Here is a 20,288-nt window from a genome sequence, read left to right as displayed (position 1 = left end):
TGCAGTTCATGCGACACAGAACACAACGACGCCTCCATGCTGTGCCCTTTTGGCCCTGAGGCACAGTCATGCCTGCAGTAATGAACTGTGGCATATGAACACCACTGGGGGCAGAGGTAGAGCGGGCAGCTTGGCACCAGGGGCTCCCAGTCATAGTCGCTATCACTGTGAAAGAAAACATTAAACAAATATTTGTATTGTATGATTCTTTTATCATCACATAAAATAAACAGATATGTATTGTATAGAGCAGAGGGAACAGTCACTAAGGTGAAGTTCTGTTCCATTCAACTCCGGCCATTGTTGTAGGCCTGCCCTCCCCTGAACAGCACCCAATGGCTATTTCATATGGAAATTAAGAGGAGTAGCAGGCGCAGAGGCCATGTGTGTGTGTGTTTGCTGTTCTACTCCATTCCATTTGAATAAAAAAATGGAAAATATAATCTGACATGGAAAATATATCCACACACACACACACCCAAACAAACCACACATTTCATTGCAAAAAAAATAAAATATTATTATTATATTCCATAAAATGGCATTAGCACTTACCCGTCCAGAAGTACGTCCTGTCCTTGCAGAAACAGCTCCTCAGTTCCTGTTTGAATCATAACACTCAAAGATTCCTCAAACAAAAAATCTGTCTCACTTTCACTTTTTCACTTTCACGTTAGACTTTGACTTCGCTTTTCCTGATTTATGCGCAATGATATCTTCAATGAAATCATTGAAAATACAACTTTCCGAAATACAGCTGCGTGTAACAAGCCTCACAGCAACTCCTCTGATAGTCAAGGCGAGAATGGAGTTCCTTACGTGTGCGATTACAAACAAGGAATGGTGGTCCAACCCAAAACAATTACATACTGGCGTTTACCTCAGCTCATTGGCTATCTACCCAGCTAGCTTTCAAGAAGATCAGTGGTCATTGGGCAGAAATACAGTCCATCAACGAAGCTTCGCTAAAATGATTGGTGCGTAAAGTAGAAATTGATCGGTATAGGCTTTTTTTGGTCCTCCAATAATCAATATCGGTATTGATACCGATTTATAATCGGTCGACCTCTAAATCATAATCGGTCAACCTCTTCAGCAGAGGTTTCTTCACAGTCCTCAAGTCCAGAACAGACTAAGGGAGGTGCACAGTGCTACATAGAGCCATGACTACATGGGACTGACTCTATTCCGCATCAGATTTTTTTTAAACAGGTAAAAATACACCTTATGGAACAATGGGGACTGTGAAGAGACACTCACAAAGGTAGACGCATGCATACGTATGCATTGTTGTATGGTGGTATTAAAGATTTTGTGTTGTTGATGTGTAATAATATTATATGATGTACTGTTTTATATTTTGTTTTATATGTAATGTATGTTTGATACCAGGAAGAGTAGCTGCTGCTTTTAATAATAATGGGGATCCCTAAAATATACAAATACATAGAACCAGGAAGTACTGAATTGAGTGATGTATGTTGTCCTGTGTAAATATGGGGTGCTACTTTGTCTAGAATGTTCAATACAATTTTATGGGAAAGCTGTCCATACTTGGTGCTTTTCTTTGCACAAATGTTTTAAGTGTTGCAATATTAATTTGTTCTATTTTTTGTCTGGTGATAGCTAAGAAGGCTGTAAGAACAGTCCAACTGTTTAATTCTGATTTATATCGATTTTCATAGAAGCTTTTAAAATTGTCATTAATAGCATTGTTGTTTCTAATTAAAGCATTTGTATCCTTACGTGGATTTTTTTAAGGGCTGTGAGTTTAACATGTAGTTGTTGGCTCTCTTCAAAAGTGAAAGATCATATTTCTGCCTAAGTTCAGAAATGTTATATTCTTCTTTGCCTTTTTCTAAGATGGTGATTTCTTTTTCTAACTCATATTTCATTTCCGCCGAGTATTTGATGTAAAGATGGCGCCGGAGACGAAGATTGACGTTTTACGTGTTCCTAAAAATGTTTGTTTATTTCTTTGTTTCTTTGCGTTGTTTGGAACTTATTTTTTAACTTATTTTGTACATAATGTTGTTGCTACCGTCTCTTATGACCGAAAATAACTTCTGGACATCAGTACTGTGATTACTGCCTTCTGAGGGCTGCCTTCTGAGAATTCGTAGGCAATCGAATAAACCCCCACTGCCTTCCATTCTGATAGCTTTTTTCCCTTAAAAAATAAAATCATCGCTTAAAAACTGCATTTTGTGTTTACTTGTGTTATCTTTGTGTAATATTTAAATTTGTTTGATGATCTGAAACATTTAAGTGTGACAAATGAGCAAAAAAAACAAGAAATCAGGAAGGGGCAAATACTTTTTCACAGCACTGTAGTTAAAGAGCGGCAGTAAAATAACAATGCGAGGCTATATACAGGGGGTACCGGCACCGGTTAGTTGAGGTAATTGAGGTAATATGTAGGTAGAGTTATTAAAGTGACTATGCATAGATAATAACAGAGAGTATGGGGGGGGGTGAAAATTGTCTGGTTTGTAAGGGGGGCAATGCAAATAGTCTGGGTAGCCATTTGATTAGATGTCAGATTGTTCATTTGTAAATTCAGAGCCTTTCGCTCTCGGAGCATTCAGAGCGCACTCTGGACACTCTGGTTGATCCGAGTGTTCTGACCTCACAACAGCAGTCAAACACCCAAACTAACTGGCTAGTTCCTTCCATACCAGAGAACAGCTCACCCTGACCGTTTTACTCGCCCTAGCAGAGCTGGTTAGGCTGTTTTTATGTTATCCAGAGCGTTGGTGACTGCTGGCAAAATGTAATTACGTTTTTTTGCCAATGTTTACTGACACTGGCCATATTCAACGGTTTTGAGATTTTGTAAATTCATCAGTTATTCTGCGCTCTAGCACACTCAGACGAGAGTGCTCTGAAATCGAAGTACATAGCCATAGCGAATTTACCAGCTAAGTCTATCGACAGTTGTTGCAGGGACATCATGAACATTCTATTGAAATGTTTACTTGCATAGTGGAGTCTTTTGTTTAGACATGTAGCTAGCTAGCTAAACAATGAACCACAATCCCAGCTCATAACCTTACTACCCCGCATGAATCTGCAGGTAGCTAAGCAACCAGGTTCAATGTTAGCTAGCTAATAGTAGGCCATAACTAGCAATGCAAATGGATCTATGGTACGCTTTAATTTGAAATGAAAACTACTTTCTGACTAGTTTAAATGTTTATTATCTGAAAATGTAGATAGCTAGACTATCTTACCATACACATGGATGGACACTTCTCCCTTTTTGTCACGGATGCCATGGTTCCCCTTAGCTTTGAGATATAATCCAGAGACAGGTGTTTTATACAATAGCCTTCTTTGTGTTCCTTTTTACAACTCCTGCATATTTCCAATCAAACGCCAAAATATTCTCCATCTCCTTGGCTATCATACTCTTAATTCCACTGATTTCAAAACTGAGTCCTCCAGAAAGTGGAGAGCAACACTTTTGCAGTTCTACAAAGTGATATCTTTCAAAAAATATGCGTTATAAAGGACTATCTACACTACTATCTACTAGCTCATATTATAGACAGAAGCGGGCTACATGGCAGACCAATCCGATATCTCAGCCAATCATAGCTAGCGGGAAGGTACTTGACTTTTTCTGTGGCTAAATCAACTAGGCTCGAAATGTAACTATTTTATTCATATTTAGAGATGCAATATACTTTTGTTATTAAGGCACATTAAAGTTTATATGTTCCAGAAGGCATTTCCGCCAAAAAAAGGCATTTTGATAAAAAAAAGTTTACGTTCAAATGGCTCTCTGGTGAAGTAGTGATGCACGACTAGTTTCCTGAAATGAGTCACATTTCGTGCAAAAAGATATACCCACAAAATAGCAAAGTTGGGCCGGAGCTCGTAACACAGCAGCCATCTCCCCATCTCTCACTGTGTTTGTGTGCGTGTGTGTGTTTATTTACCTTAATTTTATTAAGGTATAAGAAAGTTGATTGACCTTCTAAGAAGTCTCTTTTATAACTTGTATTTGACCTTTATTTAACTTGCCCTGCTCAATAAAAAAACAAGCACAAACAGGCAAGTATAGGTACACGTAAATATAGACAATATACACATTAAGATACAGTTAATTAAAACAAACAAATTCTTGATGCGATTGAGTGCTATAAAATCAGCTGACAGAAAGTTGAGGAGGGAGAGATGGATAGAGTTAGCTCCCTTAGCTCCACAAATTCCTGGCTCTGTATCTGGTGTTGGTCCCCTCATGAATACATATGAGCAAGCTTTGCTAGCTGCTACAGAGGTACAGGTATTCTCCGCTGTGACTACTGATGAAGGATGGAATGGAAACCTGTGGTACACTTAAACAGAGTGTTCTGTTTAAGTACACTTCTACAAAGCCCACTTATCAGGAGTCCAGCCCTGCTTGACTTCGAGCCAGCCCTGCCTATGTCCTCCCCACCTTACATTTGATTCATGGATTGATTGCTTGCTTGCTAGCTTGATTGGCATCATTAATGGTATCAATAAATGGATATGAATATGCAACCTTTTCCCCAAACGCTCTTCAGTCATTGAACACACTAGAGTGTCTCCACCAAAGATAAATACAGTGGGATTGTAACGGGAATTAAGTTACAATCAGTCAGTTGCAAATATAGGAACAACTTATTATGGGTTAATGTGTATCAGGGGTGTTAACCGTGTTTAAATCGACACATCCCGGCAAGCTAGTTCCCCTTGCAGACATTGCCATTGGATGTTAAAACCACACCTGTCCTTAATATACAGTGTCAAGATTATTATTGAACCCGTAGTGCAGTTTTTCTGTGAGTAATCCAATGATGTGATGGACTCCTGAGGACACTGTGTATTTGACAGTGTGTGTGTGTGTGTGTGTGTGTGTGTGTGTGTGTGTGTGTGTGTGTGTGTGTGTGTGTGTGTGTGTGTGTGTGTGTGTGTGTGTGTGTGTGTGTGTGTGTGTGTGTGTGTGTGTGTGTGTGTGTGTGTGTGTGTGTGTGTGTGAGGTGGACCCATCTCTCTTATTAATGACCCCTCTCTGGTTAAAATAAGAGCCTCTGAGCTCTAATCTCTACTCTGTTAAATGAATAAACAGCTCAGGGGAGAGGAACAACTCCTATACAGGGATGAGTGAGGGAAGGAGGGAGATGAGAAAGGGAGAGCTCTCTGGTGAATTACCTTTTCACTAGCCCCATCTCTTCCTATGATAGAGTGAGTGTCAAGGAGTTCTCACTTTAGATAGTATGTAAAAAAAAAATGAAAGTCTATATAGGCCTAAGTGGCAAAAGTGGAGTTTGCAGAGTACTGTAGAGCTGGGGACGGCTAATGTCGCCACTAACTAAACACAACAGATAAGGGAAATATGTTAGATAGATTATTTGTCACAAGAATAGTTTCCCAGACAGCAGATGACACTTCAAATGTTTAATACATAATAATAGATCTTATTTGGCGGGGTTGGGGGCAAGGAGACCAGCAGAGGGAGCAGAGTAAGTGGTAGAGGGCATAGACTGAGAGAAGGTCAGAGAGGGACTATAAGTGGGTGACAGGTTGTAATTCAAATGAAGTGTGTGTGTATTTATGAAGGAAAGAGGCAAATGTGTGAGGGCCCAAAAAGGTGACACTTTTCTTTGCACTGAAACATGCAAAAAAAATCCCTTCTAGGGGGAAATGCAGGTTTTAACTAATTAAACAACAAAGAATATGATCTACATGATCAGTCTCTGTGTGTAAAATAAAAAGTGGTTAATGTGAACCTAACTCACAGCTAAAAAAAATTTTTTGAAAGCATTCCAATGTTATTTGTTGACTTGACTTTACTGCAAATGAGAAATAACAATACACTAAGATTATGGATGCACCGATATTACATTGTTGGCCGATACCGATATGCAATATTTTCCTTGCCTAAAAAACGATACCGATACCAATAACCAATATTTAAAATTGTGGCAACCTTTTAAGCATTCTAGTAGAGTTAAATAGTTAACACACACACACACGGATGCATCTCAGTGCAAGAGGCGTCACTACGGTTCGAATCCAGGCTGTATCACATCCGGCCATGATTGGGCGGCGCACAACTGGCTCAGTGTCGCCCGGGTTTGGCAGTCATTGTAAATAAGAATTTGTTCTGAACTGACTTGCCTAGTTAAATACAGGTTACACACACACCACGCTGACCAAAAAGTTATTTTGTTGGCATTTATGTATGTTCCCATTACCAGTAAAACATAATCAAATCCTGTTTCTTTCCCTTACGTGCTGTGCTGTTTCGTTGTTCATTTGTTCAGTCGTTTCATTCTCAACCAGGATTTCATCATACATGTCAAGCAGTGGTTTCAGCTCTGTCTGTCCGTGGCCTCTTCCTTTGTGCGCACTGTCACTGTGTCCGTTTTCATCTTGTCCAACTGTCTATGTAACATTTCACGTAAACCCTGTTTTTTGTCTGCATCGAAGTAGCGGTCCTTGTACCTAGCATCGAGCATGGTGGCGATACAGTAAAGAGGCTCAGAGAGCATACCACCAAATTGCCTCGAGTACTTTTGTAAGTTAACCCCACGGTCTGTGTCGGCAGTTTTTTGGAGCAGGTGAATATAATAATGAATTCCATTATCTTGGCATTAATGTATTTCAACCTTTGAGTTGTTTCGCTGAAATGTTCTTACTCTTTCAAATGACTGCTCAATTTCAACTTGTTTGGAAGTGTGCGCTTAGTATTTTTCTGCTTTTGTTCTGTGTAGCACTGTATTTTTCGTGGTGTCACTCAGTCATCTCCGTACGTTACATATACAGTTGAAGTCGGAAGTTTACATACACCTTAGCCAAATACATTTAAACTCAGTTTTCACAATCCCTGACATTTAATACCTGTCTTAGGTCATTTAGGATCACCACTTTTTTTTTAAGAATGGGAAATGTCAGAATAATAGTAGAGAGAGTGATTTATTTCAGCTTTTATTTCTTTCATCACATTCCCAGTGGGACAGACGTTTACATACACTCAATTAGTATTTGGTAGCATTGCCTTTAAATTGTTTAACTTGGGTCAAACTTTTCGGCTAGCCTTCCACAAGCTTCCCACAATAAGTTAGTGAGTTTTGGCCCATTTCTCCTGACAGAGCTGGTGTACCTGAGTCAGGTTGTTGGCCTCCTTGCTCGCACACCCTTTTTCAGTTCTTCCCACAAATATTCTATAGGATTGAGGTCAGGGCTTTGTCATGGCCACTCCAATACCTTGACTTTGTTGTCCTTAAGCCATTTTGCCACAACTTTGGAAGTATACTTGGGGTCATTGTCCATTTGAAGACCCATTTGAGACCAAGCTTCAACTTCCTGACTGATGTCTTGAGATGTTGCTTAAATATATCCACATAATTCTCTTTCCTCATGATGCCATCTATTTTGTGAAGTGCAACAGTCCATCCTGCAGCAAAGCACCCCCACAACATGATGATGACCCCCGTGCTTCACGGTTGGGATGGTGTTCTTCAGCTTGCAAGCCTCCCCTTTTCCTCCAAACATAACGACGGTCATTATGGCCAAAACGTTATATTTCGTTTCATCAGACGAGACAACATTTCTCCAAAATGTAAATCTTTGTCCCCATTTGCAGTTGCAAACCGTAGTCTGGCTTTTTTTATGGTGGTTTTGGAGCAGTGGCTTCTTCCTTGCTGAGCAGCCTTTTAGGTTATGCCGATATAGGACTTGTTTTACTGTGTTTATAGATACTTTTGTACCTTTTTCCTCCAGCACCTTCATAAGGTTCTTTGCTGTTATTCTGGGATTGATATGCTCTTTTCGCACCAAAGTATGTTAATCTATAGGAGACAGAACGCGTCTCCTTCCTGAGCGGTATGACGGCTGCGTGTCCCATGGTGTTTATACTTGCGTGCTATTGTTTGTACAGATGAATGTTGTACCTTCAGGCATTTGGAAATTGCTCCCAAGGGTGAACCAGAGTGGAGGTCTACAATTCTTTTTCTGAGGTCTTGGCTGGTTTCTTTAGATTTTCCCATGTTTTTAAGCAAAGAGGCATTGAGTTTGAAGGTAGGTTTTCTAAATACATCAACAGGTACATCTCCAATTGAATCAAATGATGTCAATTAGCCTATCAGAAGCCATGACATTATTTTCTGGAATTTTCCTAGCTGTTTAAAGGCACAGTAAACTTACTGAATGTACACTACTGTTTCACTGGAATTGTGATGCAGTTAATTATAAGTGAAACAATCTGTCTGGACACAATTGTTGGAAAAATTACTTGTGTCTTGTACCGTACGTACATACCCCAACCAGAAGCCATGGATTACAGGCAACCCTGAGTTAAAGGCTAGAGCTGCCGCTTTCAAGGAGAAGGACTCTAACCCGGACGCTTATAAGAAATCCCGCTATGCCCTCCGACGAACCATCAAACAAGCAAAGCATCAATACAGGACTAAGAATGAATCGTACTACTCCAGCTCCGACAGTCGTTGGATGTGGCAGGTCTTGCAAACTATTACAGACTACAAAGGGAAGCACAGCCGCGAGCTAACCAGTGACACGAGCCTACCAGACGAGCTAAATAACTTCTATGTTTGCTTCGAGGCAAGAAACACTGAAGTATGCATGAAAGCATCAGCTGTTCCGGACGACTGTGATCACGCTCTCCGTCGTCGAATGTGTGTAATATCTTTAAATAGGTCCACATTCAGAAGGCCGCAGGGCCTGACAGATTATCATGACGTGTACTGCGAGCATGCGCTGACCAACTGGCATTTTCAACCTGTCCCTGACCGAGTCTGTACTAACATGTTTCAAGCAGACCACCATAGTCCCTGTGCCCAAGAACAACAAGGTAACCTGCCTAAATGACTACCGACCCGTAGCATTCACATATGTAGCCATGAAGTGCTTTGAAAGGCTGGTCATGGCTCACAGCAACACCATTATCCCAGAAACCCTAGACCCAGTCCAATTTGCGTACCGCCCCAACAGATCCACAGATGATGCAATCTCTATTGCACTCCACACGACCTTTTCCCACATGGACAAAAGGAACACCTACGTGAGAATGCTATTCATTGACTACAGCTCAGCATTCAACATCATAGTGCCCTCAAAGCTCATCACTAAGCTAAGGACCCTGGGAATAAACACTTCCCTCTTAACCTGGATCCTGGACTTTCTGACTTGCCGCTCCCAGGTGGTAAGGGTAGGTAACAACACATCTGCTATGCTGATCATCTACACGGGGGCCCCTGAGGGGTGCGTGATCAGTCCACTCCCGTACTCCTTGTTCACCCATGAATGGATGTCCAAACACGACTCCAACACCATCATTAAGGTTTGCTGATGACACAACAGAGGTAGGCATGATCACCGATAACGATGAGACAGCCTATAGGGAGGAGGTCAGAGACACTGCCAGGATAACAACCTCTCCCTCAACGTGATCAAGACAAAGGATATGATCGTGGACTACAGGAAAATGAGGAATGAGCACGCCCACATTCTCATCGATGGGGCTGTAGTGAAACAGGTTGAGAGCTTCATGTTCCTTGGTGTCCACATCACCAGCAAACTATCATGGTCCAAGCACACCAAGACAGTTGTGGAGAGGGCACAACAACGCCTATTCCTCCTCAGGTGACTTGATTTGGCATTGATCCTCAGATCCTCAAAAAGTTCTACAGCTGCACCATCGAGAGTATGGTTGCATCTGGTTGCATCACCGCCTGGTATGGAAACTGCTCCGCCTCCGACCGCAAAGCACTACAGAGGGTAGTGAGTATGGCCCAGTACATCACTGGGGCCCAAGCTTCCTGCAACCCAGGACCTCTATACCAGGCGGAGTCAGAGGAAGGCTCTAAAAATTACCATAGACTCCAGCCACCCTAGTGGGTTCTTTCTGATGTTCTTTCTGCTACCGCATGGCAGGCGGTACCGGAGCGCCAATTCTAGGTCCAAAATGCTTCTAAACAGCTTCTTCCCCCAAGACATGAGACTCCTGAACAGCTAATCAAATGGCTAGCCGGACTATTTGCATTGTCCCCCTCAATTACCTCGACTAACCTGTGCCCCTGCACATTGATTATTTACCCTTATTGCCTCGCTACTCTTATTTTATTGTTGCTCCTTATTTATATTTATTTTCTTTATATTTTAATTGTTATTTTTCTTAAACTTCAGTTTATTTGAGTAAATACTTATTTTTTTATTAAAACTGCATTGTTGGTTAAGGGCTTGTAAGTAAGTATTTCACTTTTCTCCCAGTCCCTGCCGCTCCCAGTCCCTGCCGCTGAAAAACATCCCCACAGCATGATGCTGTTACCACCATGCTTCACCGTAGGGATGGTGCCAGGTTTTCTCCAGACGTGACGCATGGCATTCAGGCTAATGAGTTCAATCTTGGTTTCATAAGACCAGAGGATCTTGTTCCTCATGGTCTGAGAGTCCTTTAGGTGCCTTTTGGCAAACTCCAAGTTGACTGAGGAGTGGCTTCCGTCTGGCCACTCTACCATAAAGGCCTGATTGGTGGAGTGCTGCAGAGGTAGTTGTCCTTCTGAAAGGTTAATCTTAACAGAGGAACTCTGGAGTTCTGTCAGAGTAACCATTGGGTTCTTTGTCACCTCCCCGACCCCGATTGCTCAGTTTGGCCAGTCTTGGTGTTTCCAAACTTCTTCCATTTCAGAATGGTGGTGTCCACTGTGTTCTTGGGGCCCTTCAATGCTGCATACATTTTTGGGTACCTTTTCCCAGATCTGTGCCTCGTCACAATCCTGTCTCAGAGGTCTACGGACAATTCCTTTGACCTCATGGCTTGGTTTTTGCTCTGATATGCACTGGCAATTGTGTGACCTTATATAGACATGTGTGTCCAATCAATCGAATTCACCACAGGTGGACTCCAATCAAGTTGTAGAAACATCTCAAGGTTGATCAATGGAAATTGGATGCACCTGAGCTCAATTTAGAGTCCCCTAGCAAAGGGTCTGAATATTTATGTAAATAAGCTATTTCAGTTTTTTTTTAATAAATTGCAAACATTTCTAAAAACCTGTTTTCGCTTTGTCATTATGGAGTATTGTGTGTAGATTGATGAGGAAAATGTTTTATTTCATACAATTTAAAATAAAGCTGTAACGTAACAAAATATGGAAAAAGTCAAGGGGTCTGTATACTTTCCGAATACACTCTATATGATATTATATGTAAAAAGAGAGAAATAAAGAAAATGCATCATGTTATCCTAATTATTGTGCTTGGGATATTTGTTATTTAACTTTTATTTAGTCAGGCGAAACCCATTGAGATCAGGGTCTCATTTTCAAAGGTGCCCTAAGCACAGTAATACAATAGTACAAAATGATCATTCTAACAAGGATAGAAAATATTTAAAAAATTCAAGGTACAACTCATAACAATCTCTTCATTCAATCAAAACATCTGCAATTCTCATTCAACACACTAATACTGGAGTCTTAAACTGCCCTGGCGGCACCAGGGAATCAAGATGCAAGGAGATCTGCAGGCTATTTCAAGAATGGGAGGCATTAGAACTGAAAGTGGATCTACCCCGATCGGTATGGACTATTTTAACCTCGAGAGTTAACCATCCCCGTGAACGGGTTTGGTGTATCATATTTGTTTATTTTAAACAGTGAAATTAGGTAGGTTGGAAGCTTTTTCAGAATAGCTTTGTGAACAAACAGGGAGTATTGAAGTTATGTACGGGACTTTAGTGAGGTCCAGCCGACCCTTTGATACAGGATGTAGTGATGAATATTAAACCTGTCACCTGTGATGAAGGGAAGTGCGCTATGGAGACTGTAGCCAAAGGTTTTAGAGTGGTGTCTGCTGCATTTTGCTAAAATGGTGTCACCATAGTCCAAAACTAGCAGGAAAGTTGTCAAGATCTATTTCTAAAAAAGAAGCCCACTTTAAATCATAGCTATTTAACTAGCTCTTCCATATGTTTTTTAAACATTAGATCTTTATCAATCCAAACACCCAAATAATGTATTGTGAAATCTGTCGTAAAATATATTTTAATATTTACATGTTTTATTATCATGTATATAACTGCCTTATTTTTTGCTGGACCCCAGGAAGAGTACAGAAGCTACTGGGGATTCTTAATAAATTCAAATACAGTGGGGAAAAAAGGCATTTAGTCAGCAACCAATTGTGCAAGTTCTCCCACTTAAAAAGATGAGAGAGGCCTGAAATTTTCATCATAGGTACACTTCAATTATGACAGACAAAATTAGAAAGGAAATCCAGAAAATCACATTGTAGGATTTTTTATGAATTTATTTGCAAATTATGGTGGAAAAGAAGTATTTGGTCAACAACTAAAGTTTATCTCAATACTTTGTTATATACCCATTGTTGGCAATGACAGAGGTCAACCGTTTTCTGTAAGTCTTCACAAGGTTTTCACACACTGTTGCTGGTATTTTGGCCCATTCCTCCATGCAGATCTCCTCTAGAGCAGTGATGTTTTGGGGCTGTTGCTGGGCAACACAGACTTTCAACTCCCTCCAAAGATTTTCTATGGGGTTGAGATCTGGAGACTGGCTAGGCCACTCCAGGACCTTAAAATGCTTCTTACGAAGCCACTCCTTCGTTGCCCGGGTGGTGTGTTTGGGATCATTGTCATGCTAAAAGACCCAGCCACGTTTCATCTTCAATGCCCTTGCTGATGGAAGAAGGTTTTCACTCAAAATCTCACGATACATGGCACCATTCATTCTTTCCTTTACAGCCCCAAAGCATGATGTTTCCACCCCCATGCTTCACAGTAGGTATGGTGTTCTTTGGATGCAACTTAGCGTTCTTTGTCCTCCAAACACGATGAGTTGAGTTTTTTCAAAAAGTTCTATTTTGGTTTCATCTGACCATATGACATTCTCCCAATCTTCTTCTGGATCATCCAAATGCTCTCTAGCAAACTTCAGATGGGCCTAGACATGTACTGGCTTAAGCAGGGGACACGTCTGGCACTGCAGGATTTGAGTCCCTGGCGGCGTAGTGTGTTACTGATGGTAGGCTTTGTTACTTTGGTCCCAGTTCTCTGCAGGTCATTCACTAGGTCCCCCCGTGTGGTTCTGGGATTTTTGCTCACTGTTCTTGTGATCATTTTGACCCCACGGGGTGAGATCTTGCGTGGAGCCCCAGATCGAGGGAGATTATCAGTGGTCTTGTATGTCTTCCATTTCCTAATAATTGTTCCCACAGTTGATTTCTTCAAACCAAGCTGCTTACCTATTGCAGATTCAGTCTTCCCAGCCTGGTGCAGGTCTACAATTTTGTTTTTGGTGTCCTTTGACAGCTCTTTGGTCTTGGCCATAGGGGAGTTTGGAGTGTGACTGTTTGAGGTAGTGGACATGTGTCTTTTATACTGATAACAAGTTCAAACAGGTGTCATTAATACTGGTAACGAGTGGAGGACAGAGGAGCCTCTTAAATAAGAAATTACAGGTCTGTGAGAGCTGTACAGTACAATATGAATGTCAATACACACAATAGGCTGACTGGGGAGGTAACAATGGCACCGGAGAAGAAGGTTGACTTTTTTTCTTGTCCCCAACAGATTGTGTTTTTTTTCTTCGTTTCTTTGTGTTGTTTGTAACTTATTTTGTACATAATGTTGCCGCTATCGTCCCTTGTGACCGAAAATAACTTCTGGACATCAGGACTGCGATTACTCACCACTGACTGGCAGAATCCTTTTTTTCCTTTAACGAGTCTGACGAGCCCGACACGAATGATATACTGCTTTCTCGGGAACAGGCCCAGATCCCTGTGAAGAGGAGGTGGAGAAAAAGGGCCAGAGGGTGGGATGCCTTCTGAGAATTCATAGGCGATCGAATAAACCTCCAATTCCTTCCATTCTGCTAGCAAACGTGCAATCTTTGGAGAATGAAATCGATGACCTTCGCGGAAGAATAAACTACCAACGGGACATTCAAATCTGTAATATCTTATGCTTCACGGAGTTGTGGCTGACGCTATACAGGCAGGATAAAACAACGGTGTCTGGTAAGACAAGGAGCGGCAGAATATGTATTTTTGTAAATAGCAGCTGGTGCACGATATCTAAGGAAGCCTCGAGCTATTGCACATTGACTCTGTACCGGTACCCCCCTGTATATAGTCTTGCTATTGTTATTTTACTGCTGCTCTTTAATTACCTCTTACTTTTATTTCTTATTCTTATCCTTATTTCTGTTGGTTAGGGGCTTGTAAGTAAGCATTTCACTGTAAGGTCTACACCTGTATTCGGTACATGTGACTAATAAAATGTCATTTGATTTCCCACAGTCAAAGTCCCGCAATAAGGGCTAAGACGCTAATATTTGCACAGTTGTGTTCTGTGGGTGTCACCGAGTAGACTGACAGCCCATTTCATTGCTCCACATTCCAAAACTGCAACCTTGTTTAACATGATCTAGTCTAAATATGGCATGATTCCACCAATTGTAACTTTCTTCATCACTTTCAAATGGGAACTTTTATCTTAAAGGTGAAATGCAAATTCCACTATTGTGGCTACCCCTTATTATGACTAGCTTCACAACACATAACCCAGTCCGGTCAAGCCATACTAGTCAGAGGAAGCTAGCTGGCTGCTTATAACATTAGTTTTGGGCAACAGGGTTAAGTACCTGGCAAGCTAGTTCTTTCAATAGGAGAACAACAAGTGGCTACCTAGCTAATACTTACTCACATGGATTCCTAAATCATTGCTAACAATATTGAAAATGTCTGCAGTTTCCACTGGTCATTGTTTCCAGGCTGGTTGCATTGATGCTAGCTAGGTACCAAGCTAAAGCTAGCGAGCTAGCTAGCTACCCCAGAAGTTGCTAATAACATCTCTATCAAAGATATTTGCAAACATTTTTTATCCTGCTCGTTTGATCTTGATCTAATTTCAAATGCTCACACAGACGTATTCCCATTCGGTCGAACAAATAATGCCTTATTATCAACACAGTTTTGTATAGCTATGACAGTGATCGTAATGATGGCCCTTGGCTTGTACATGCAAATTCAGCAAAAACAACAATCAATAATAGAATTGTGTTATTTGACATGTCAAATTAAAAGCTTATTTGAGGCGTCAAATAGTGTTATTTGACATGTATCTTTTTTGACACACAAAGACCCAAACAGCGTTCCATAGTGGATTGACTGCATTGTTTGAATGTAATGTTGGCATATTGGCAGTTAATTTGAAAAATGAATGGAATCATTCCTCTAAATCTGTCTGGCTAGCTAGCTAACACATACAGTGCCAATAAATTATTCACATTCATTGTTTTACACTATCACAGCACTGGCAAACCATGGTTGTACAACTTCCTGACCAACATGGCTGACCTTTGGACCATCATAAGAAGGTTCATGTCAACTCAAGAATTCTAATTCCTAATTCTATGGTCTGACATCAGAATTGGCAGGGTATGTTTGGCAGCATGAGTGAAGGATGCTTTGTTGCGAAATAGGAAGCCGATTCTAGATTTAATTTGGGATTGGAGATGCTTAATGTGAGTCTGGAAGGAGAGTTTACAATCTAACCAGACACCTAGGTATTTGTAGTTGTCCACATATTCTAAGTCAGAACCGTCCAGAGTAGTGATGCTGGACGAGCGGGCAGTGAATGGTTGAAGAGCATGCATTTAGTTTTATTTGCATTTAAGAGCAGTTGGAGGCCACGGAAGGAGAGTTGTATGGCATTGAAGCTCGTCTGGAGGTTAGTTAACACAGTGTCCAAAGAAGGGCCAGAAGTATACAGAATGGTGCAGTCTGCTTAGAGGTGGATCAGAGAATCACCAGCAGCAGGAGTGACATCATTGATGTATACAGAGAAAAGAATCAGCCCGAGGATTAAACCCTGTGACACCCCCATAGACTTCCACAGGTCCGGACAACAGGCCCTCCGATTTGACACACTGAACTCTGTCTGAGAAGTAGTTGGTGAACCAGGCGAGGCAGGCATTTGAGAAACCAAGGCTGTTGAGTCTGCCGATAAGAATGTGGTGATTGACAGAGCCTTGGCCAGGTTGAAAGCCTAAAAATGCATGCATTAAATGCTGCACAATTATGAAAATATGACTAAAACATTGACAACTTCGTCAGGAAACATAAGGAAATAAATACTGGACTCAGTTATTGCATTCATGCACAATGAAGGATAAAACAGTTAGAATGATGATGTTAGAACACCAGAGATTCTATGCGCAGCCACAGGCGGCGAGCTGAACTCTTTATTTAACCCTGTATGCCCGTGCTAGCTGTGATTTTGATATAGGATTCCAGTAGAAAAATCATAAATCCTATAGAATATTTTGACACATTTGCATCTCCCAACAACTGGAATAGGCACGTTCAAACAGAAGTGGAGATTGAAAATTTCCGAAATGTCCATTTTCAAAAATATTCCATGCTAGTGATGCTAGCACAGTAAATTAGCTTACTTGCTTCTGAAGAGGGATAGGAGTGGTGGATGTTTTTGAAAAATCTACTCACAGCCAATAAATGCTTTCACTGGCAGCCGCTGGCAATCTGCACTCCATTCATATGTATTAGAAAAGTTTCCAATATGAACTTCCTCAGGCTTTCGAACTTCACATTTACAACCACTGCTTTCCCTCCCTCCCTTCTCTCCTCCTCCCCCTCTCTTGGTTGATTATGTACAGCAGTGGTTATCAAACGGTCGATCGCAGTCGAATGGTCAATCTACAAGGCATTCCTAGTCGATCACCTAACATTTCTGTTGAAAAGCCGATAAAGCCTTGCACCACTATTTCTTTTAAATTCAAGTGTATTGCTGGCCATTTGGATAGTTCAAATCACTGTGCCGGCAGCTTCTATGACCCCACAGCCACGTTTGATACTATGTGAGATTTCATAACTTTTCTCTATATTTAGCCGGTTCTCTATATTTAGCCTGTAGCCCCTCTCTCACCATACCACTGGCATTCCCAAATCAGAGCAGGGAGAGACAGCACTGCCATTCAGAGGAGAGACTGCGTGGAAGTGCACTTGTATAGCCTACATGTATAGGAAGTACCATTTCGCAGACACTGTTTTCCAGAGAGAGTTATAGGAGCAATTAGGTTTAAGTGCCTTGCTCAAGAGCACATTTAGAGATTTGTTTACCTTGTTTGCTCGGGGATTCAACACAGCAAACTTTCGGTTACTGGCCCAACGCTCTTAACCACTACGCTACCTGCGGCATGTATTAGTATGTGCAGCATGATTGGTGTGTATGTGGCCTGTGTGTGGGTGTAGTAGGTCTGTGTATGTTTATAGGAGGTCTGTGTGTATAAGAAGATAGTGTGTGTGGAGAAGGTGGTGTGTAGGCAGTAAGTGTGTGTGTGTGTGTGTGTGTGTGTGTGTGTGTGTGTGTGTGTGTGTGTGTGTGTGTGTGTGTGTGTGTGTGTGTGTGTGTGTGTGTGTGTGTGTGTGTGTGTGTGTGTGTGTGTGTGTGTGTGTGTGTGTGTGTGTGTGTGTGCGCATTGACTGTCAGTTGGTGAACTTTAAGCACACGCTGCCCTCCCTGTGGTTGTCATGGAAGGCGGTGGCGAGTTGGTGATTCGGTTACCGGGACGATCCCATTCCCCGGACAACAACGGCAACAGTAACTTTGGGTTAGGCGAGTTTGGCCAGACAATGGTGTTAAGGCACAAAGAGGTTCACCACTTCTTCTTGGCCCCCTTCAGGGAGCAGCCGATCTACAGCACGCGGGCCCATGCGTTCCAGATTGACCCCAACACCAAGAAGAACTGGGTGCCCACCAGTAAACACGCTGTCACTGTGTCCTACTTCTATGACAGCACCCGCAACGTTTACCGCATCATCAGCCTCGACGGCACCAAGGTAAAGGCTACTTATAGTGCTTATAACACGTACAACTCTCCTGAGATCCTGAAACTCCTGTTATGCCTCTATGCTATGGCCACTTGCAGGTATTTTTTTCTAACACTGTGCAGGTCTTTATGGACATTGTTAGAAGTTCATTTTGGTTGGTTGAGTACAACATAGGAGCTGCACTGTGATATTGCAAAAGCAGTAGGTTTTTCACCTTCTACACTGGAAGCATAACTTTTGTCCAGCATGGGCAGTGTGAGCGTTCTCAATTGTGAACTGCATGCCCGAAATCTTGAAAATTGAACCAGAGTGTAAGTTTACGCTGAGCAGCACGAGCATCTTGCAGAGCCGCACTGCTTCCGCCCAGTTTTCATTGAATTGCAGCGTCTCACACTCTTAAAAAGTTACGTGTCTAGTGTAGCAGGCCAGTAAGTTACATGTGAGACAAGTATCTTTAAAAAGCATAGTAGAAGGGTCATTACTTTTTGTAGGCTGGAGCTCGGAAAATGATTTGGTTCATTGGAAAGCTCTAAAACATTCTAAAGACATTAAACACAAGGTGACTGCACCATCATCCAAAGCCAAGGGAAAGATAACTAGCAACATTTTAACACATCCAATTTAGTGGGTTTGTCTAGTGTTAATGGACAATCTAATGTACAAACATGTCAGTGGGTGGACAGCATAGCTAACACTGGCATGATTCAGCCGAGTGCTGGAATCTAGAATGTGTTTTATTCAGCTCATGTGTCAGACAGAGCCAGGAGTGCCCTAATAGGTGTGCGTGAATGTCTTACTGTGTGATAGGGACAGGGTCCATTTTAGGTCTGGACTTGAGTCCACTCTCCTCTCTGGGTATTTTAGTTTTGTGGGTTTGATTTGTTGTAATTTGATCTAATGTGTGTGTTTGCTCCTGTAGGCGATAATCAACAGCACCATCAGCCCCAACATGACCTTCACAAAGACGTCTCAGAAGTTTGGCCAGTGGGCCGACAGCAGAGCTAATACTGTTTATGGCTTGGGCTTCTCTACTGAACACCACCTGACCAAGGTACACAGACACACGCATCCCTTAAAAGTGGTTCCCTCTGCACTTTCTCTCTCTCTTCTTCACTGTTCTTTCTTCTCGCCGGGTAGCTCTTCCACTTTTAGCTCTAATGAGGCACTTATGTGTGTGTGTCAGTGTGTGTGTATGTGGGCGGGTGCTTCTTTCCTCTGCAGTATGATTAAGCTATGTCGTGAGCCGGGGGATGCACACAGCAGCCCTACTCTCAGACAAGACGGATATGCATACATGCTGTTATGCAGGTGAATGAGGACCCAAAAGCGACTTGGCGAAAACAGAGTCTTTAATCCAGTAAAGGAAATATGCAATACTCCTAGACAAATCGGAGCGGTAAAATAAAGCATAAAAAACAATTCCACTCGTAATGACGAGAACAGACTGGAGACTCGATCATAAACTGTAGGTTGCCTCGGGAAGGCACTGACCGTAGCAGACTCAGACACCTGCTCACCACGCAGCATCTGAGGGAAACACGACACGACAGGGCGATACAAAGACACAGCACGGTGAACAATATACAAGGATCCGACAGGACAGAAACGGAAAACAAGGGGAGAAATAGGGACTCTAATCAGGGGAAAAGATAGGGAACAGGAGTGGAAAGACTAAATGATTGATTAGGGGAATAGGAACAGCTGGGAGCAGGAACGGAACGATAGAGAGAAGAGAGAGAGGGAGGGAGAGAGAAAAAAGGGAACGAACCTAAAAAAGACCAGCAGGGGGAAAACGAACAGAAGGAAAAGCAAAATGACAAGACAATATAAGACAAAACATGACAGTACCCCCCACTCACCGAGCGCCTCCTGGCGCACTCGAGGAGGAATCCTGGCGGCAACGGAGGAAATCATCAATCAGTGAACGGTCCAGCACGTCCCGAGACGGAACCCAACTCCTCTCCTCAGGACCGTAACCCTCCCAATCCACTAAGTATTGGTGACCCCGTCCCCGAGAACGCATGTCCATGATCCTACGTACCTTGTAAATAGGTGCGCTCTCGACAAGGACGGGAGGGGGAGGGAAGACGAACGGGGGTGCGAAGAAAGGGCTTGACACAGGAGACATGGAAGACAGGATGGACGCGACGAAGATGTCGCGGAAGAAGCAGTCGCACAGCGACAGGATTGACGACCTGGGAGACACGGAACGGACCAATGAACCGCGGAGTCAACTTACGAGAAGCTGTCGTAAGAGGAAGGTTGCGAGTGGAAAGCCACACTCTCTGGCCGCAACAATACCTTGGACTCTTAATCCTACGTTTATTGGCGGCTCTCACAGTCTGTGCCCTGTAACGGCAAAGTGCAGACCTCACCCTCCTCCAGGTGCGCTCACAACGTTGGACAAACGCTTGAGCGGAGGG

The 20,288-nt window shown here is 42.3% G+C and overlaps 1 protein-coding gene across 2 annotated transcripts in view; it reads left to right on the top strand.

The window, feature by feature from the left end:
- The window catches only part of homer1b (homer scaffold protein 1b), a 125,297-nt gene that overhangs the window by 21,024 nt on the left and 83,985 nt on the right, over window positions 1–20,288 (top strand). Inside the window, exons 2-3 of one of the 2 annotated variants that reach the window (XM_046346508.1) lie at window positions 17,718–17,874; window positions 18,785–18,916. In XM_046346508.1, the coding sequence (XP_046202464.1) occupies window positions 17,718–17,874; window positions 18,785–18,916 (289 nt within the window). Of the gene's footprint in view, window positions 1–16,995; window positions 17,875–18,784; window positions 18,917–20,288 lie in introns of those variants that run through there. The other variant, XM_046346507.1, reaches the window with a different exon arrangement.

The sequence above is a fragment of the Oncorhynchus gorbuscha genome, linkage group LG04 (assembly GCF_021184085.1).
Source record: "Oncorhynchus gorbuscha isolate QuinsamMale2020 ecotype Even-year linkage group LG04, OgorEven_v1.0, whole genome shotgun sequence".
NCBI lineage: Eukaryota > Metazoa > Chordata > Actinopteri > Salmoniformes > Salmonidae > Oncorhynchus > Oncorhynchus gorbuscha.
Note: the sequence above shows the minus strand (reverse complement) of the source record. Positions and strands in the feature narration are given on the sequence as shown.